Source organism: Mya arenaria, chromosome 3 (genome assembly GCF_026914265.1).
Source record: "Mya arenaria isolate MELC-2E11 chromosome 3, ASM2691426v1".
Taxonomy (NCBI): Eukaryota; Metazoa; Mollusca; class Bivalvia; order Myida; family Myidae; genus Mya; species Mya arenaria.
The window spans coordinates 26,323,473-26,344,639 of NC_069124.1; the positions used below are offsets into that span (position 1 = coordinate 26,323,473).

The 21,167-nt window shown below is 33.9% G+C and overlaps 1 protein-coding gene and 1 long non-coding RNA gene across 2 annotated transcripts; both read left to right on the forward strand.

Moving 5' to 3' along the window:
- Window positions 1–318: 318 nt before the first annotated feature.
- Window positions 319–6,564, forward strand: LOC128226679 (uncharacterized). Its single transcript, XM_052936659.1, has 4 exons — window positions 319–369; window positions 2,152–3,062; window positions 4,628–4,705; window positions 5,381–6,564. Exons 2-4 carry the CDS (start codon window positions 2,156–2,158, stop codon window positions 6,208–6,210), a joined length of 1,815 nt encoding a protein of 604 aa, XP_052792619.1. The 5' UTR covers window positions 319–369; window positions 2,152–2,155; the 3' UTR covers window positions 6,211–6,564.
- Window positions 6,565–11,456: 4,892 nt separating this feature from the next.
- Window positions 11,457–20,639, forward strand: LOC128228578 (uncharacterized). The gene is made up of 7 exons (XR_008259944.1): window positions 11,457–11,516; window positions 14,637–15,043; window positions 15,597–15,683; window positions 16,843–16,979; window positions 17,226–17,336; window positions 18,541–18,618; window positions 19,279–20,639. It is a non-coding gene; the product is annotated as an uncharacterized LOC128228578 (long non-coding RNA).
- The last annotated feature ends 528 nt before the right edge of the window (window positions 20,640–21,167 follow it).

The following is a 21,167-nucleotide window of genomic DNA, read 5'->3' on the forward strand; positions in this document are numbered from 1 at the left end:
GTGTTTAATATGAAACTAGCTCATATAATTTAAAATTTCATAACTTTACATTTCAAATTGGTAATGACAGGCACTTATTAGTTTGTGGGTCACTCAAAATATTTTTTGGAATCGGTTTGTATTGCACATATAATGCTTAAATTATATATATCATTAAATTGACTTTAAAATAAATTTATAAAAGGTTATAATTTGGTTGCTATTTGAAACATGTTCTACTTCCAATTTAACACAGGTTATATCCGTATAGATAAAAATATCAGTTTAGTATAACCTTACTGAGCCGAACCTACTTTCTGGCAATGTTTATAATCTCCCTTTGATATATTTATTGTTTACTTCCTGTACATAGTAAATCTTGGAGTAAAGGTTAAAAAATATTTATATCATTACACTTAGTTTTTATATTATATATTTATATATATTACATATAAGTATAATAATGTTTATTTGGTTTGGTTGTATAATTTACGTGCTAGTATAAGAAGGCTTGGATATTATCTATGTAACTAAACGTACTTTTCTTAAATTGTTTTGATCTAGTTTCGATTTAAAATTCATTTTATTACATTTGAAAACAGTAAGATGTTTAGTATATTTAAATGATAGAACTAACAAATGAGTACAATCTTTCAAATTTAAATCATGTAATAGTTAAAGTATGTTATAGTATGTAAAAGTGTCTGCACAAATGTTGTCTTACATACAATTTAATTTCTAGCGTATGAATAATTGAATAGTGCAAACCCAAACCATAGGTATAGCACAGTAAAGCTTAGTCTTCGTGTCATTGTACATATATATGAAAATGCATACAGTAATCACTACCGAATCATTGCAATCATGCAGTTATTAGCAAGGATACACATGAACAGTCACATGTGAAAGCATGTATTTGCTATTTTGTTTTCATGGGGGAAAAAACTCACAAACCAATGAAAGATTACTCTTTTGGACAAACATCTTTCAAGTTAGTCCCAGTGGTTGGAATGTATAGAATTTGGTTTCCCAGCCTATCTCTGGATATTTTATTAAATGCCTAAACATCCATCAACCAAACTTATAAAATATCATCATTTCTATTGATAAAGTGTTCTACATTCATTTAAAGCAAATGTGATATCCATACAGTGAAGTGTAACCTTACCAAGGTTGACCTAATTTCTGGTGATGTTTATCTCCTTTGCGATATTTATTATCTTCTTTATGTTCACCCATAAACTGGAAGTAAAGGTAGAATTCATTTTGAATCATAACATTCGTACTTATATTTATTTTATTTCGTTAAAGTATAAGAATGTTTTCTGAGTTTGTTTGTTTCATTTACAATTGATTTTTCTTAAAAAATGCGTTGATCTAGTTTCGATTTTGATTCCATTCTTAAACATTTCTTTGACAGTTAAATATCCAAACTTTTAAACTGTAGAATGCAAATGATACAAACAAACTCAGGAAACATTATTATACTTTAACGAAGTTCAAACATCATATATCATGAAGTTAAATTAAATTTTGGATATTTAACTATCTTTGTGTACTATATAGATACACTTTTACAAATGCGTTGATCTAGTTTCGTTTTTGAATTCATTCTAAATTGACATTTAAATACAGCATATATATATCCTGAAGTATATGTTAAGTTTATTTATATGAGAGAACTAGCACGTGAGTACAATCTTAAACTATAAGATATACTTTTGAAATTCTAAAACTATTAAACTGGAGTTATGAAACAATATCGAGGGATGTGGAAGAAGTTATTGTTTTGTCCCATGTTGTGTGGAACAGAATTTAAAAAATAGCGTGCATATATATTATGGGTGAATAATTTTAAACCCGTCATGGTTATGGCACGGATAAGCTCAGCCTTCTAGATTCTTCCTTTATATTGTATATACGAAAATACGAAAAAAAACGTTCTTAAATTCATAAGAAATGTATAAATTTCTTTTTAATTGTGGTGAAGGCCGTGAGATATGATAGTTGTTACAATGTAACTAGCGCACAATTTTACATTTATCCTTAAATATATTCATCATAAACAGAATACAAAATGTATATCGTGCACTTTTTAATGTGTTAGACATGGTGTTTACGAATGCATACGATATTGTATATAATTTAAAAATTGTTCTTTTTAAATATCAGGACTATGGAGGTTCCAGGGAAGAAATTGCAAGCAGGACCATCTACAGCAGACACAACCTACTGCCAGCCCTGTGAACAAGATGACGAAATCCTCCCCGCTGAGGCCTTCTGCACCTTCTGCAAGGAGTTCTTCTGCTCAAAATGCGCAAGTCTCCATAGAAAACAGAAGATTTCTAGATCGCACAACCTTCTTGACAAATCAAATATGCCTACATCTATCAGTGGCCACGAGGATAACCACGGATACACAGAGCCTTGTAAGACCCATCCAGAAGAGTCTATCAAATATTTTTGCAGCGCCCATCAGACCCTGATTTGTGGACACTGTGCAGTACAGAACCATCGATCGTGTCATGCTGATGTCATATCAGATATATCCAAGGCCTTCAAAGATAAACAAGAGTATGGAGATGTCATAAAAATAATTGCCAGGTTATTTGAAGACATTGATTTATGCGCGTCTGATGTAAAGAAAAACGTTGACGTTGTAGCAAAGTTAGGTGAAAATGAAGTGTACAAGCTGAGAAGATATCGAGAGGAAGTTAACAAGTATTTTGAAGAAAGAGAACAAGCACTGTTAAAGCTTATAGAGAAGACGAAAAACATGGATGAAGAACTACTAGAGTCTCTGAAACCGAAATATACAAACCTTAAGTCCAAGCTAGAAGAAATAAATGTTAAACTTGCAGCACAAGAAAATAACATGATACAGTTGTTTATAGAAACCAAAAAAGCTACGAAGCTATTAGGAGGTCTACAGAATGACCTTGCTGACATTAAAAAGGACAACGTAATTCACCACTACGAATTCAGAAAGGATCCAGCCACAGAGCGTCTTATTGCATCTGACACTGGCCTTGGGACTTTAGAACACATTGCGACTGAACCGCACAAGATAGCATCCGCATCAGGTATAACTGAATATTTATTTAATTAAACTATTGTAAACACCTTTGGTGTATTAGAACATAACAGACAGTGTATAAAGACTTGTCTAATAGGACATAGTCTAAATAATGTATATCTCTCTGTTTGCATATACAGTACATTCATTGCATGTATCTAAACATGTCAAATGATGTTGAAGTGATTTATATAGAATAAAAGTTATGTACTTCAATTATATTCACTGTAGATATGTTATAGGATTATTATACGTTTGTTAACAAAGTGAATGAGCAAAATGAACATAATTAACATAAAATTACGCTGCATGTTTTGTTATTAAATTACGTTATACAAAAGTTTTTCTCATAGTTATAGATATCCATAATCTGGTTATCTGATAAAGACAGTAGTTTACTGAACTTAAAAACAAATTGCGATAACGTTTAATACAGAAGTCCAAGATAGTATCGGTATCTTTATATGAAAAGGGTTCACAATCTATTATCTAGTATTTACAACAGAAGCAATAACGTTCATTACGAGATGAACAAACGCCCTTATTTTAAGAAACTACAAGTGCATTAACTCAAAGTATTGAAGTCACCATAGGCATATGCAAAACTATAACTTTTAAGGTAGCCACTGTACAATTACCTGACTTTTTAATGACCAGTGATCCTATATTGTGGTATCAATTGAAAAAGGCTTATTAAAGGGACTGTACACCAGATTGGCACCAAAAAAGTTTTTTCTCTGTAACAAATCTCAGGACTATTATCTAATATAATGTGTTACGCTTTGATATCATAATTGTAAAAATGTAAAAAAGTACCAAAATGTAAAACCAAAATGTGTCGGAGACCGGGTTCGAACCCGTGGCGCCAACATTGCAGTCCAGCGTCGTATCCACTGAGCTACAACGGCTTACTCTAATTAGGTGACATAATTAAGCTATACACCTACCTCGTTAATATCACGTGATACCACCGACTAGCCAATCACGCATAAGGAATGAATTCTACCTAGTAGACATACCCATTAATCTTTTTTAATGGAAAAATACGAATAACTGCTAAACTTAAATAAATTGTTAACTATGTGGTACTTCAGTTTGTAAGTTTGAATCATTGTACACATCGATGCCAAGTTTATGTCAGTTTTCGACAATTTTCTTTTCCCCCCCGCTTTTTTATCATATGGAGTACAGCCCCTTTAAGAGGATAGATAATATGTAAATTTTTATATCGAAGACTGACTACAAACAAGCTTTTTTATCTTTGAAAGATAGCTAAATAGGCCAATTGAAGCTTGATTTCAATTAAGGTAATGAACACAATTACAATGTCTGTTCAAACTGTACCAAAATTTCATGGGGTCTACATGTACAAAAATATAACTTTAGTACCAATGCTTTGGGGAAAGCTTATTTGTCCATCTCATATCTTAACAACTTGATTAATTCGTCATTGCATTTTTTTGCTGAACTTTTAAACATAATTTATGGAAAACAAGAAGTACAATTCCTACAGACTGCAAACAACGCCCCTAATGCCAAAAGTTATGACAGTTATGTTTTAAATCACTGCAGAGAGCGACCATAGCATAAAAGGACTCACAGTTCTGGGAGATGGCACAAGGGAAACCATGGAAATTTCCAAACCTACAGGTACTGACAGTCATGAATTATCTGAGTAAATGAGCATTCTTATTTAAAGATGCACTCTTACTCCTAAACAAGATTTACCACAATTAATAATATTGTTTTAAAAGATGAATATATGTCGAAAACAATGGTTCTTATAAACGATACCGTGTTTAATTTAAAAGAAATAAGTATAAAGCACAGAATTTCTACCTTATGAGACTATAGTTGACCACAGTAAATATTTTACCATTCACGAATCATTTAATATGTTTCACTTTCTTCTATTAAATACACGGTTAAAATCTTGTTATCAGTAATTTATATTTTCCATAAATGTATTATTTAGTAAGGACTTCAAGATTTATCAGTCAAAATTCATGTTTGTTATACATGTGTGTGTATTGATTTTGAATAAGAGTGTCACTTTCGTATATATCCACATGATGTGCTATGTATTATTTGTCTTATGAGAAATGTTTACTTCAAATTTTTATAATACCTGTAATTTTTTCAACGAGCAATGAACATTATTGTTACGAAATAATGAAAATGATTGACATGGTATTAATAATATGGCATTTTGAAATAAAACCATAATGCTATTTGCAAACGATGATTTTTTTAACTTTGATATGTTGCCCTATGTAACGTTATTGTAACACATATATTAAATTTACTATAAATAATTCATTACAGGGGGTCAGGCCACTGTAGACCTGACTAAATTACGGTTTACACCAGCTATGGGCATCCCAATGACGTCCCCAACTGACAACAATGACTGTCACCACCTGTCTAACATGCTCAACCTTACCGGATCCAGACTGCTGATAGCTGACTTTAACAACAAGAAAGTCAAGATGGTGGACATGCAGACCAACAGCCTGGTCTCCCAGATCAGTGTACGGGGTCAGCCATGGGACATATGTCATCTTCCCGGGGACAGGGTGGCTGTTACTATGTGTAATAAGGGTGTTCAGTTCCTTGCGACTGGAGGACAACTCGCTATTGGTGACCATTTCAAAGTTGATGGTGACTGCCGAGGTATTGCTTACCATGAAGAAAGTTTGATAGTGTCCTTATTTGGAAAGGTAGCGGTACTAAATATGAACGGACATGTTTTAAGGCAAATAGAAAGAGATGGCAATGGAAAGAAACTGTTCCAATGTCCTGCCTATTTAACATTGGTGTGTGAAGAATCGACTAATTTCATCTACATATCAGACACGAGCAGGGACACAATCACAAAGCTCGACATGAACCTGAACATTACCAAGACGTTCCAGGACCCTTCATTGGAAGGTCCAAGAAGTATCACGGCACTCGGGGAACAACTGTTAATATCTGGTTACAGAAGTAACAACATTATGATTCTTGGTTTGTCCACTGGTCAGATGACACAACTGATCGGGAAGAAGGAGGGGATAAGAAATCCAATGTTTGCCTATTGCTTTCCGCAACAGGGCAAACTTCTTGTCACGGAGTACTTAAACAATTCATTAAAGGTGTTCAATACAATCGCATAATGCCAGCCAATTGTATGAAATGGTCCGAAACATCAACTTCTTGTTCACTTACCCCTTGCCATTCAGTTGATGCATTCAAAGAAGAATGTTACGTGGACTACTTCAGAAAACGATTTTTCATGATGTTATTTGTATTGAACACCGGATCGTTATAGTTCTTAGTAAAGAACACGTACTCAATATGATTTGATGATTTTGCTTTGTGTGCATTCAAAGTGCGTACAAATCCAAATATTTTTTAAATGTCATCGAAAATATAGCATTAATATTCTACCATAAGGAAATGTTACTTTATGTGCAATGTAAGTTCCCTTTAGCTGCAATTACCTATCTGAAATAAAGACTATCAGTATACATGTTTTCTTAATTGGGTTGGAAGCCATTGCGTTGATTTGTTATCAATTATCCAAAAAGGAACCACTCACTTTCAATGTATGATATTGTACCATGTTTTCGCTGTCTTTTTTGTATTTTCCCTTGTCATTGGCATCTCTTTTGATATTTGTTGTTACTTTAAATATCTTAAATATGTTGGAACAACACTGATACCAACATAGCGATTTTATTTCTTTCATAGTTTTAATATACAGTTTAATTGAAACGGGCCCCAGGGTCTGATATTGTGTTCCAATTATGGATATATGGCATTGACCTGCCTTTATATAAACAACATAGAATTGCGATAGTTTGGCACGACATTACTTGTTCTAAATCTAGTGTCTGTTTCATTAAAGAAAGTTTTGACAAAAATATTCTTAAGACAGTATGCAAAGTGGCGATAAGTTTAGTTTACATTTCCTCGGCTATTCTCTTTAAATATCCGCTACATATCAACGCACACATACATGTTGCAAAATATAGATAATATAATTTCAGTTCACGACTAGGATCGAAATAGATGAACGTTAGCGATCTGTGTCTGCCCTGACCCATTTTGTTTGCTAGTTTTGTCATGGCATTAACTTGTTAAATATGTTTGACTACTTCATCGTCTGATAGGGTTGACTCTATCCATGCCATGACCAATTGCCATAATCTACGATTCCAAGTTACTAGCGAAGGTCAGTCCTAATTGAAAATAGAATGTTTGTATGTTGATTTTCAACCATTTACAAATATATGACTAAGTTAGTATATATATTTTCTTAATCGCAAATGTTCACTGGGGATAATGTGTACAGTGTGCATTACAGTTAATATCAAACGTTTACAATACATTTTAGTTATAATAGAAAAACCGCATCAAAAAGTATGTTAATTATTTATGGATTATAAAAAAGGCAAAATATAAGCCATGTTATATCATAAAACAAACGGCGAATGTTCTAGAAAAAAGTTTTATACACGGGACGTATAATAGTTTCACTTGCGATGTATGTGCGTGCCGGTGGGCGAGCGGTGTGCAGTATGTTGTCCGATCAATCCTTTTTGTCCAAGCATCATTAAATTTAGTCAGAATTGGGATAAAATATTGGACAAGTTCGATAACAAGCCTTTTTTCTTAAGTCACCCGACATTTATTTATCGCCCTTGAATTATAGAAATCATCCAAAATCATTCTTTTTCAATAACTTAAGAGGTCTTTGTCCAATCATTTGACTATTTAAGAATGTGTATTGAAATAAGATCTTTGACAATGGCGATAAGCAGCCATATCACTAAGATCACTCAAGAGTTATCGCCCTTTAATTAAAGAAATTACCCATTATCGGACTTGTCCTATTAATTACTTTAGAATCCTCTCTCCAGTCGTAACCACATTTGGTCAGAATGTGTATTGGCATTATAGCTCGTACAAAATTTGATAACCAGCCATATCGCTTTTGTCACTCGAGACATATCACCATTTAATTATAGAAATAAACTAAAATCAATATTGTCCGATCAATAACTTTCGCTGCCTTTGTCTAATCTTCACCAACTTTGGTCAGAGTGAGTTTTGACTGGATATCTCGACCAGGTTCGATAATCAGCCTTGTTGCCTCTGTCACTCCAAAGATATGGCCCTTGAAATTGCAAAAAAACTGTATAAACTGTGTTCTCCCTCTAAAGTCGGCTTAACATACAACCATTTATCACCAGTTATCATCAAACATGATGTCATAAAAAGTGGACGGGCGAATTTTGCCCCAACATCTCGAAATTTCTTAAGCTTAAAAGGTTTAAGTAGCTTATTTATAAAATAAATACATATTTAAATTTGATTTTGATAAAAAAGGTTAGTTGTGATTATCATAAAGATAACTCCTATCTAAAATATAAAAAAAAAACTTTTAAAGAAGTTAATAACATTAAGCAAATAGTGATCTTCGCTTAATCCTGTTAAAAGGGACTTAAAAAAGTTTCGAGAAAATGGGGCCTGTATATAAATTTACGTTAAAGTGTTAATGATTGTTTCAACTTTTAAACCACGAAAATATATGGTAACATGAGGTCCATGCAATTAAACAAATGGCTACCAGACTATAAGGCGTAACGAAAAGAAATGATTGTAAAGCGTTTCCATGCCTTGCTTTGTTTTCACTATATCCTACTTTTTTTGTATTCCAGCGTTCATATTTTCTTCCGATCGTTATTTTTTTCTTTTGTTATAGCTTTCGGTAGTTTTGCACTGGAAAGCCTTGACAAAATGGCGATAAATTTAGTAAGAACATGGTAAGAAGACAAAACTTCACTTAAAGGGACTGTACACCAGCTAGATTGGCACCAAAAAAAGTTTTTTATCTGTAACAAATCTCAGGACAATTATATAATAGAATGTGTTACGCTTTGATATCATAATTGTAAAAAAAAGTCCAAAAATGTAAAAAAAAAATGCATTGTACACATCGATGCCAAGTTTATGTCAGTTTTCTACAATTTCCTTTTTTTCGCTATTTTATCATACGGAGTACAGCCCCTTTAAAGAAGAAGAGAAAGGAAATACACCCCCTACTTTTTCTCAATATAATTAAACTGAGAAACAGTAATATGTTAACCTCACAATGTATCATCGTAAGATATTACAACGCATTCAGCTTGATGACGTCACACACCCTCTTGCGTATTCTTCCGCCATATTGTGGACAACTTCTAACCGATTTCCATCACTACCGGAGGTTCCTGTCATGGACCGGGAGGCGGCACTTCCGCCGCTCTTGCGAGCCCATTTAAACTCGTCTCCATCCGGAACGATGTGAATCTCTTTGACATCCTTGGACGAACCTTTTTGCTGTAGAATGTGCTTTTTACAAATTTGTACAATCGTCCGTCCTTTTTTTCCTGAAAGAATAAACAAAAGTGACTGTTGTGTGAAATAACTCTTTTTTAAAGTGTGGAGTCGATCATTTACTTCTTAGGTTTGTTTTTTGCTTCTGTTTTGTGTATTCTCCTTCACAATACCTCGCATCTAAGGGTGATTGTCGCCACCTGCTTGTATCACTGAATTTGTGATCGAATTTATACAAACTGCAACTCAAAAACTAATAACACGTTTTTTATTTTATAAAACGTAATTATGGTTTACGAGATATTTTTAATTTAAAAAATGATATGAAAAGGGCATTTTCATGTCAATTTTCAGCTAAAGTCCCCAGGTACTGCAAAGGGACATCTGGTACCGTCAGATCTACTTTTTGGCGTGACTTTTTAAATAATTAAAGCACCTGGGTTACAAATTGGACGCATTGTCGTATGCGGTTTTAAATAGTACATTAAGATACCACTTAAATTGAATACGTTCATAAGATTGCAACTTAAACAGATCTGATAGCAAGTCGAAACCTAAATTAATATTGGTGAGGAGCCGAGCACCTAGTTTAATTATAGATAATTCTGCAGAAAATGGAAATAAAATAGGGTTATAAGTACTGCGTTTTGATCCGGGAGGTTGTATTCGACTCGAGTGGATTTTTGCAGATTCGGATTTCACGAGGCGAAAGATTTTTTAAACTCAATCCGCTGACCATAAGCTTCTTTCAACACAAATGGCAGCATTGATTACATTAATAGAGACAACTATGAATACGGCACATATGTATTTTTTCACTAGCGGAATATGCCCCGCCCAGCCCCTAAAAGTTTCCAACTTTTAACTTTTGACATCAATATCGGAGATCAAAAAATACAATACACCATTTCAGAATAAATATGCAACTTATTCTGGGCAGGGGGAGGGGGCAACACCCCCACCCTCCTATCAACATTTAACCATAAGTAGTTCGGTTCTAGGGTTAAGGCGCATGTTCAAAGTTGCACCCAAAGTTGCGACCACGTCAACATCTGGATAGAACCCTGCGATTTATGTAAACAACTTACCCTTTTCACCTTTGGAGTTCTTTCGTCGTTCTGGTTAACAGAGTCCGTGCACGTACTATATATATATGTATCCCGCATATCCATACACATTTATTTTTAAAAATTGGGACTAGACTAATGCACCGACTCCTGAAAGTAGACAGGTAACAAACTAGTGAGATTAAAACTTGAACTTGTGAAAAATTGATCCGGAATTAGGCAACTGCCCAGTATCCATAAAAAATAGCTATTAAGGCGACCAGCGAAGAATATTAATTTTGGCCAAAAAAGCTATATACTAAGCATTTTTTATTTGTTTTACTTTAATTAGAGCCTGTTGTTCACTATCCTGAAGTTTCATTCCATAAAAACCAGAAATAAGAAAGTCGATATATCGTGTACCATCAGCATCCGTAACAACTCGGCCATCGCCGAGGAGTTCCGATTGGTATAGGTTACACACCACCATTGTCATTTCCTCTATAATTCAGTGTGAAATGATTATTTTTAGACAATATTTAAAGGCATTTCGAGCGAATGCAGACTATGATAGACATATATATTCTTAAAGTAAAAGCTTTAAATTACCTTTTAAGCCAATAAAAGGGGGGGGGGATCAAGTTATTCCTAAGAAAAATCACTCCAATTGAAAAACAAACTCTAAAAATTGCACAGTCCGCCATGACAGTTCTTCCAAAATGACCTTTCGTCTATCATGAGTATAGGGCAGCTGTTTATGCTTAAATCTCTATTTTAAATGATAAATCAAGCAATAATAGATACTCGAGGTATAACAGTTTCAGGAATAATGATATTTTTGATTTACAGTGTATTAAGCATGTGAAAACATGTCTATCATTCATAAAAACATTATTTTTTTATTGAGAATTTTCCGCAAAACGGAAGTACATATGACGCAATGGTGACGTCATACCTATACAGAAATTTATCCTTCCGGAATATTACGGAAATTATCGGGTATTTCCGTGCAGTAATGCAGTATGGCGTACATCTCTAACGGAAAGAGAATGGTAAGTCTTTCAAAATACATATTCAACGTTTTATTGTTTATTATCATGACTTTTGGACAGTAGTATAAATCGTCCACCCTTTGGATGAAAAGCAAATGAGTTATCCGGATTTTGTTCATCCGAAACTAAATCACTAGTATCAACATCCGGTATAATTTTGGGGTCCAGATGGCTTGTGTTTTGAAGAAAATCGATTGATTTCTAGCAAATTTGGTCTACCACTACATCGTCGCTTCTTATAATTTGGTATGTTTCAATCTAAATAAGCATTTGCACCCTTAACATCTGAGATGTTAATAAATAAAAGACGAAAGGATACAAATGCCTTACATTTTGTTTGTCAATGTCATTAGTCATTCTCATCACCGATGCAGAACAGAACGAACACCATCACCCATTCGTATTGTGGCTTTTTGCATGTGTGTTAAATTTTCATATTTGATAATAAATGAAACAATAAAATATTTCCCGCCCCTTATTCTTCCACAGTTATGCTCCAGTCAATTGTAAGCACTGCCCCCAGGTCTGGGTTATGCGGGGTAGCAGGGAAATTGGGCCATGTTTTTACCTTCCAGGTGGACCAGCAGTGCCGAGTGAATGCGGTGGGATTGTTTCTGCGTCGAAAACGGTGAGTGGGCCTAACCTAGGATGTCCTCAGGGTGAGGGGGCATTTGGCGGGGCTTATACCAGCAGTTTGTCTGTGCAGAGCGGGGATTTTACCTGGGATTGGCAGGACCGAAAGTCAAAGTCCCCGCTATCAGCAGGACCTGGGGGACCCATGCTGCAATTGACTGTTGCATTACTTGGATTATTTTTCTTTACTTTACGACACGACCCTTCTACAGTATATTATAGTCAAGTAAAGTAATATTTATTTTACAGAAATTGGATAACTTAAGAAATAAAGTAAACTGTACTGAGCTTTTGAAACCAACCTACATACTTATAAATCAAAATTGATATTTTAGGGTCTACACTGAATAAACCCAAAATGTTAGTTTTGATTTGATAAATTCGAACTGTATTTAGTCTATCCACAAAGAATTAACAGTACCATCAAATACCAAATTTTCTAAAAATTCTCTGTTTGCCAAATAGGGAAAAAAGGTTGCTATCTGTGATACTCTGACAGCGGTGCTGGACGTCATGAGTTCAAATATCGTCATGAGTTCAATACATGTACAAAGAGAATACCTTTGGAATACACAATTATCTATAAAAATGGCAGAGCAAGTTGCTCATATTGAAGTAATAATGCCGTTGATCGAGCAGTGGATAACTTCAATGGTGATGAGGAAGCTAATGACACAGTAAGCAGTTCACACCCAGGGAAATTCTCAGATAGAACAGCGCGTATGAACTTGTTCATTACATTTTTCATTTGTATTGAAACTGAGACAATTAAAGGAAAACCATTATTGCTGATCTTCTGAAGACAAATCTTCTAACATTCAAATATTTAATTTGTAAGATGAACTAAGGTTAATATTGATTAGAGATTGCTTCAGTTGGATTTAAACTAACCACCAACAAAAATATATGCGGGGATGCATTTAAATCACACAACGTAAACAACTGCGCCACATATCTTATCTGTATGTTTTGGGTTTTTAGATCGACTATTCGAAGAATAGGTGGGCTATACTACTCGCCCCGGCATCGACGTCCGGTTTAAGTTTTAGGGCAAGTTGGGATTTTCACTTATAAGTCCAATAGTATACCCTTCATTCAAGTGACTTAATGCTTCACACAGTTGTTCAGGGCCATCACATGATGAGGTTAGATAACTCCATATTATCTTTTATTCAAATTATGGCCCATGATTGACTATGGAACTTAGGTTAAAGTTTTAGGGCAGGTTGGGATATTTATTCATTACTTCTATACCCTTCATTCAATTGACTTAATACTTCACACAATTGTTCAGGACCGTTACCCAATGAGGTTACATAACTCCATATCCTTAATACAAGTTATGGCCCCTGATTGACTAAGGTTAAAGTTTTAGGCAAGTAAAAGTGAAGGGCAAGTTGGGATTTTAATAAAAAACTTCTATACCGTTCATTCAATGCCCTTTATAAAATTCAAAATTATCTACGACCATCTTACAACAAGAAACATAACTCGATTTTAACCCTAAATACATATTATGGCCCTTGATTTTTTTTGTGTTGATTTTTGATTTCTTTTGAAAGGCATATTTGTATATTCTTAACCACATTTTCATAATGGGAAATCAATTTATTTGAATGACTTGCGTCATTGTTCGGGCGGGCTGGTGGGAGGGCAGCATCAAAGTCACCTTATGTATCGAATAATCTTAGTTAGGTTTGACATAAAGAGACCAAACTTGGTAAAATTACATCGTTATTGTATTCATTTCTAGAGCGTGCTGTCTTACGACGGCTCTTGTTAAAATTTAGCAGTTAAATAAAGATTAGCATACTGGTACATGTAGGTCTGTTGCTTTAGTTGCTAAATACGAGGTAAACATAATGTCAGTGATTCAATCACTATTACTATTAAAATATCAGTTTTCTTCTTCAAAGCATATCAAATTTGCACCATTTTTTTACCATTTATCATAACAACATTTGAAAATACAATAGATTTCAGTTGGTTTCTATTTTTTTGTTCATTTTTGCTTGAAATTATTCTGCTTGAATGTGATTATTGTTGCTTAAATTAGTACTTTACACTTCATGAATATTTAAGGAATGCAAGGGGTCAGATTTCAGATTGCTCATTATTTATGGAACACTAAATACTGTATTTGATTGTGTACACTGCACTTTCTTGTTAAGCATTCATCCAAATCATTTGGGTAAATATTGGCAGAAAAACTGCTTTTGGATTTATACTGGTCATCAAAACCGGCACTGACAAAACATAAGACGTGTTTAATGAATGTGCGGGAAAGAGGTATAAATGCGTCGGCCCACAACGAAATGCTTCCGGGTCGCAGTACCCCTTCAAGTAGTTCTTGAAAAAAATGTTTCTCTCAGGTACCATTTGATTATGTGTACATTGTATTCTTGTATGTATTTTATAATTTTCAAGTTTACACATGATTTATATCATATTTAATACAGTGATGTGGTTTTGAATGATATTTTGCAGGACGTCTTTCTTGTGTGGATGGATTCAGAGATGACCCCAGAGATGCGGCAATGACTGTGGCACATGTACGTTATAGATAGTGACTGTAAAGAAATGTTGAAAGCAGAAAAAGGAAACTATCTTGATATGGTTTTCTGGTGTTAAATTAGCTGACAAAGTGTTCATAATTTGTCGGAAAATAGTGTCAAAGCTGAAATCTGTTCTGCAAATTCAAGATAAAGTGATGAACTGGAGTGATTTTACATAAATATAACAAGAAGGACAATTTTGTTGTGGACCGTGACCTAGAAGTGAAAACCAGATTTTTAAAAAATAACTTGGCTGATATGCAAGTTGAACAGTAATGAAATTTCACACAAATGTTCCTGAGGCTATAGGCACCTCGTTTCAAAAAGGTTTTTACCAAGGTTTGTATAGTTTTATTTAAATTTTAAAATTTTAATTATTTTTTTTAAAGATTTGTCTGCCCCTGTCTGAACACTTAAATTCTTGGTCTTTGGACTACTGTCTGCAAATTCAAAACCTGACATTTTGGAACAGGACACATTGTTCTGATATTTTATCCAGTTTGACTGCAATTTAAGTTGTATTTATCAATAATTCAGGTAAAAATGACATTATTTCCATTTAATACCTGGTAGTTATTTGTTAATTGGTTTTAATTCATGGATAGGTCTATTGAAGAGTGTCATGGAAAGCTGAAACTTTTCAGTACACAACATGCAAACTAAGAATGAACTGTGTGTTCCCGCTTTGTGAACAAAAACGCAAGGTGGCTATGGTAAGTTGGGTCAAGATATCCTTGGGACCCCCCCCCCCCTCGGACACACAATGCAATACGTGTTTCGCTGATCATCGGGATTAGATATGTTATCCAAGCCAACAATGGCTGAATGTTTAATTGTACTCAATACTAGGCTTCGTTTTAGTGCGAACATCAACATATTTTTCTAATTGCAGTTGCTGCTTGGGACAATAAAGTTAAGTCAGCTACCGTCTACCGGACTGCAAGCTTCATCACTTCCAAAGGATGTCATACCTTTCCAGGTGGGTGTGCATTGATTGATTAATTGGCTGACTGACTGACTGACTGATTGATTGATTGATTGATTGATTGATTGATTGATTAAGTGTGAGTTTGTGTAAGTGAATAAGTGTGAAACTGAATGACTGTTGGGCTGTTAAGGTGTGTGAGTGTGTGCATGCTTACCGTAACATATTCTCCGTCCTGGCTGGCATACAGGACCATCATCAGACATTCTGCCATGAATGTGAGAGAGTTTAAAGTGACACTGTTATACAAAATCAATGATAAATATGTAAAACAAACATACATTTTGACTAATAAACCTTTAACTACTTACTTAATAATGCATTTATGAAAAATATTAATTACTGATAACAAGATTATAACTGTGTATTTAATAGCAGAAAGTGCAAAAATATTAAATGATTGGTGAATGCTTAAAGATTTACAGTGGTCTTCTATAGTCTCATAAGTTAGAAGTACCTTGTTTTATGCTCATTTCTTTCCAATTAAACTCGGTATCCTTCATAAGAACCATTGTTTTCGACATTTCTTCAACTTCTTTGGAATATTAAAACAATATTATTAATTGTGTTAAATCTTATTTGGGAGTAAGAGTGCATCTTTAAAGCCATTTCTTATTTTCCTGTGTTACTTTATTGATGTTTGATTAAATTTATGCCGCCGTGTTACTGAGAAACACTTTGAAATTGGGCCTAAATCTTCAAGCTAGAGCTTGGCATAATCTTACAAACTTCTGCGAGATTTCTGCCCTTGAAAATATTTGCTCGCAGCCCGCCTCAAGGTTACGCTTTGTTCAGATTTTTAAAGCTTTCTGATACACTTTTTGTTAATTTAAGATCTTATTGAGGCTACTTCAAAGTAACTAGACGCTCTTAGTGTTCACTGGGTGACAAAGGGTGCCCAGTAATAGTTGTTTCTTTTTTCTGAAAGGATATTTCTAGTGAATTGCCCAGTTGCAGTGGTTTTGACGCCACAGAACCAGCACAGCTTCATGACAGATATACATGTTTCGTCATTGATGTCAAAACTGCGGTATTGGAGGCCTCACAATATCTGTGTGGAATTGTCATCTGATACAATCATAACTGCCTGTGTACCAAGGCGTTTTTCTAGCATAGCTTTCATAAGTGCATGGCCTTTTTCTGTAATTTTCAGAAACACTGTGTTGTGTGTGGATAAGAAATGCCGAGTGGTACCACCAGTCACCTAAGCCACCTAACAGACCAAAGGCTCATGGAGACAGTCCCTGCAGTTAACAGCAAAGCTCTCAATTGCAGCCCTACAAACTTCAGGTAAGTGATAAATCTGGGCTTCAAGATATCTATGTACTCGCTTTAAGTTCATACTTGATTTGAACGAAACTCACAATTTCAGCATCAAAATACACGTTTAGATCCCAGACCGAACCTTGTCTCCTTCATTAAACTTTAGTTCAGATGTTCTATAAGCCACATACATGTTCACTACTTATGACGGATAAGAATTTTCTCAAATTGATTATAAATGCGTTTTCCCAGATCTTTACCCTCCTCTTGCAGGTACTGCCGAGGGCGTAGCTTGGGTGCACGGGGCTGGTTTTCCAGCTGTGTTGAATCAACATCTCCAGCTGAACTGGGGCCGGGAATTATATAAGACTCCTCAGCAGCACGGTGAGTTTTTGCGTATTTATTTCCAGGCTGGCATATCCGGCCAGACTTACGTTTAAGCTTTCCTTTCGTCATTTTTTAAATAATGTACCTCAAGTATTTCAATGAAATCACAACTGTGACACCTTTGGAGACTAGATACAAATTAAGGAACTATTATGTGTAGAAAGCCTTTTGGGTGATTTAAAAACAGATAAGTAAACAGGATTCTCATGGTTTATAAGAGGCCTTGTGGACCTTTCATTCTTTACTTGGGTAAGAGCAGATTAAGTATGTAAGAAGGGAAGATACAGATGAGATAGTAAACAGTGTTTTATTAGGTATATTTGTTTTTATTTTATCACCATTTTGAAGGTAATAATTGTATGTCTACAATTTAAGGTAAAAAAAGTTCTATTTTCATAACTTTTGCATTTTTTCAATGATTCAAATTTGGAAATGCATAATTTTTTTAGTGAAAATTCGAAGTTTTTTCTATCATAAAGCTCTCAAAATCACATTTTAAATGGTGTGAAGGGACCAAATCAGGGATAAGTAACAAGTTTAACACAAACACTGTAACATGTTCTTTATTTCTAGTAAATCTATAAATTATCTCTGGAGAATTTAGTCTGATCTCCATTTCTCAGAAAATGTAGCTGTCTGAGGGCCTATTCCATCAATGAGAATCACTGTTTTTAAATTGCTGTTGTGGTACAGTTTTAAATAGCAAAAGTTTTATGGCCCTGCTTGTTTGCAACTCCTCATTCATTTTTGTACATCGAGAAAAGTAAGGGAATTCTAGAGATTTGCTAGAATTATGGATTAGTTTTCTTGAGTTACACAGTATATAAGGAGGGATAAGTGTGTACACATCTCCTCATCTCCTCATTTATTTTCATATGTTGTTTGCAGACTTTATGAACAGAAAATTCCTGTTTATTATTAATACATGTAACATATATGTGTACAAGACTAACATTAGAAACATGACATAAAAGAGATCACTTTGATTAATTTTCTCAAAAAAAATAATTTTTACCGTTAAAGTAAGAACTTTTACTGCATAGTAAGTAATGTCTCTGCTCATCTTTATGACATCATTACATGGAATTAACTTCCCAAGACACATTTCCACATGGCGCAGCTCAGTTATATATTTTGTTGATGGATTGTTTAGAATGGGTCAGTTTTAATTTGACAGAATGTTTTAATCGCCATTTTACAGAGTGCCAGCCAGTCGTTGCCATTCCTTACATTGCTGAGGAGGACAGTCCTGCCAACATAACAGTTCGTTCAATAACAGGTAAAAAAAACTCTCGTTTGCATTTTTGATTGCTAACAGAATTTTGTGGGCACAGTTTGAGATTAATAAAATTATTATACCTGACATCTATTTAACATAAAGTAAAAATTCCAGGACAATATTTTCAACTATCACTTAACATAATCACCCACTGCCATATTATAAAATGATAACTCCTTTCTTCACAATTGTTGTTAAATATATAATGTTTAAACTATTAAACAATAAAATGGAAATTATGCTCTTTAAACTCAGAACCATTTTTAACTGTCAGATGCCACTGGTAAATGAACTGGTCTTGATGTACTTTTTGTGAGATAATAACTATTTTCATGTTACTACTATTGTACCTTCAATAGAACATCGTCTTGTTTGTATGGTTAAATGGCTTTATTATGTTCCCCCAGTGTAAGACTACCAGTGATATATCGAGATTTATCAGTGTAATAAAATGATATTTTACTGTTTCATATCTATGAAATATCCTTGGGATTTTGGTTGAAAAGAAGTATGATAATCCTGTAAGTAGTATAACAGGATTCTTGATCATTAGCCCTTCACATATAATCTAAATAGGATAGAACAGTTAATGTAAATCATTTAAAGAAATTATAACATTAGTGATGCCTTTCTTGTTTAAATTCATTTTTGTATTTTAAGGTAAAGAACGGATCGATGATTTCCTGGATATGGACAAGACCCACTCCCTGCAGGGATTAAACAGAATAAAGCAGTTTTGAAAAACAAGAACAAAACTTTTTAATGAAAACAAAACACTTTCATTAGAAAGCACAGAAGAAAAAAGCAGCAATGACGATACACTGAAGTGATTGGAGTTTCACCACGATATGATACCAAAAAGAAAGTCATCAAGTCGGTCGGTTTGGCAGGTGGTCTGTGCAAAAGTGCAAAAAAATTGTGACGCAAACCAAAATACTTAGACTAAAGTTTTCAAGATACTGTCTTTGAACTTTAAATATAAGTTCGCATGAACTGAAGATGTATTTGACATATTTATGATATGGATCAGTCCAATATTTGTTAGACGTGGGAAAGATTCGTAAATATTTCAAGATGCAAACAAGTAATCATTTTCAAGACAATAATTAATTATAAATATTTAAAAGATACATACTGTGGAAGAACTTTTTATAAATTATTATTCACATTAGATAAGAAAAATCTGGAGTCAGTTTGATCTGTACCTAGAGCAAGCTATAATATGCAAATAAAGTAACTTTATTATTCATATAAATTTAGTCTGATGCCTTGATTAACAAGTGTGAAATAAATAGCACAACAGCTACATATTTGTTTGACTGACCACTGTGCACACACTGTGATATATAGCCATGGATATTAAAGTGAACATTAAAGCTGCACTCTCACAAATTGGCAGTTTTGACCTTTTTTTATTTTTTTGTCTCAGAATCTATATAATCATATAATGATAACACAACTTTGGTCTTTCCAGGATTAGTGTGTCACTTTGTAGGTAAATACACATGCAAGTATAAAACTGACAGGAAATTTTGGATATTTGCACAGTAACCACAACATTATGTCATACATGTTGTATTCATCAAAAGCTAATGTAGCTTTAAAATCTGTGTGTAATTTTCCACCATTCTGTTAACTACATGCTGCATTGTTGCTACAGTTATAGTGAATTTTCCATACAAATTGAGATCGAGTTTCAAAGAGACAATACATAAATCAGTCAACAATTCATTAAATGGAGATTTTTTTTGCATTGATGAGATATGGTTGCACCCAGATCTAGAATATTGGAGCCTTAGGCCATAATAATACAAACACCTTGTCATAAACACAAACATCATTCAATATAATAATTATTTTAAGATATTTGGTAACATGAGTGCTTAATTATTACATTGTGTCAAAGTTTTTTGGCTGTTCAGTAAATATTTCTAAATAAATTCCGGTGTTTATTATTTTCTAAAACCAAAATAGGTTTTCTACTGGCATGGACAGGCATAGGATAGCATAGTATGAACAGAGACACCAGTATCTTCCATAACCCTTAGTTTTACTTAATGTTTATAAACAAAGTACAATGTAACATGTAACATGAAACAGCATTATAACTTAATACAAGAGTGAACTGTACAAATACAATTTAACTATAAGAATAAAAAGTTACTGCCTGGAAAGTTTGAATTTATTTTAACAATACATTGTAATTTTATATCAGTTCTTTAATCGCCACCAAAGGCAGATGGATATTCTTTCAGTGATGTCTGTCCGCCCCTCCTTCCCCCTGTTCGACGTCTGTAACACTTTTGTCCCAAGCCATTTTTTGGTACTTGATAGTAAAAATTTGTTGAAACTTTGAATGATTGTATACTTGATAAGGGAAATGATGTGTTAAGAGTTTTTACATTCCACTAATGTTTGGCAGATTTATGGCCGTTTGGAACTTAATAATAGCTATTTCTTGAAGGAAAATTTTCACCAGGAGCCATATCTTAATACTGGTGGGTCATATATCACTTTCCATTAGGTAATATACAAGAATGGGAATGATG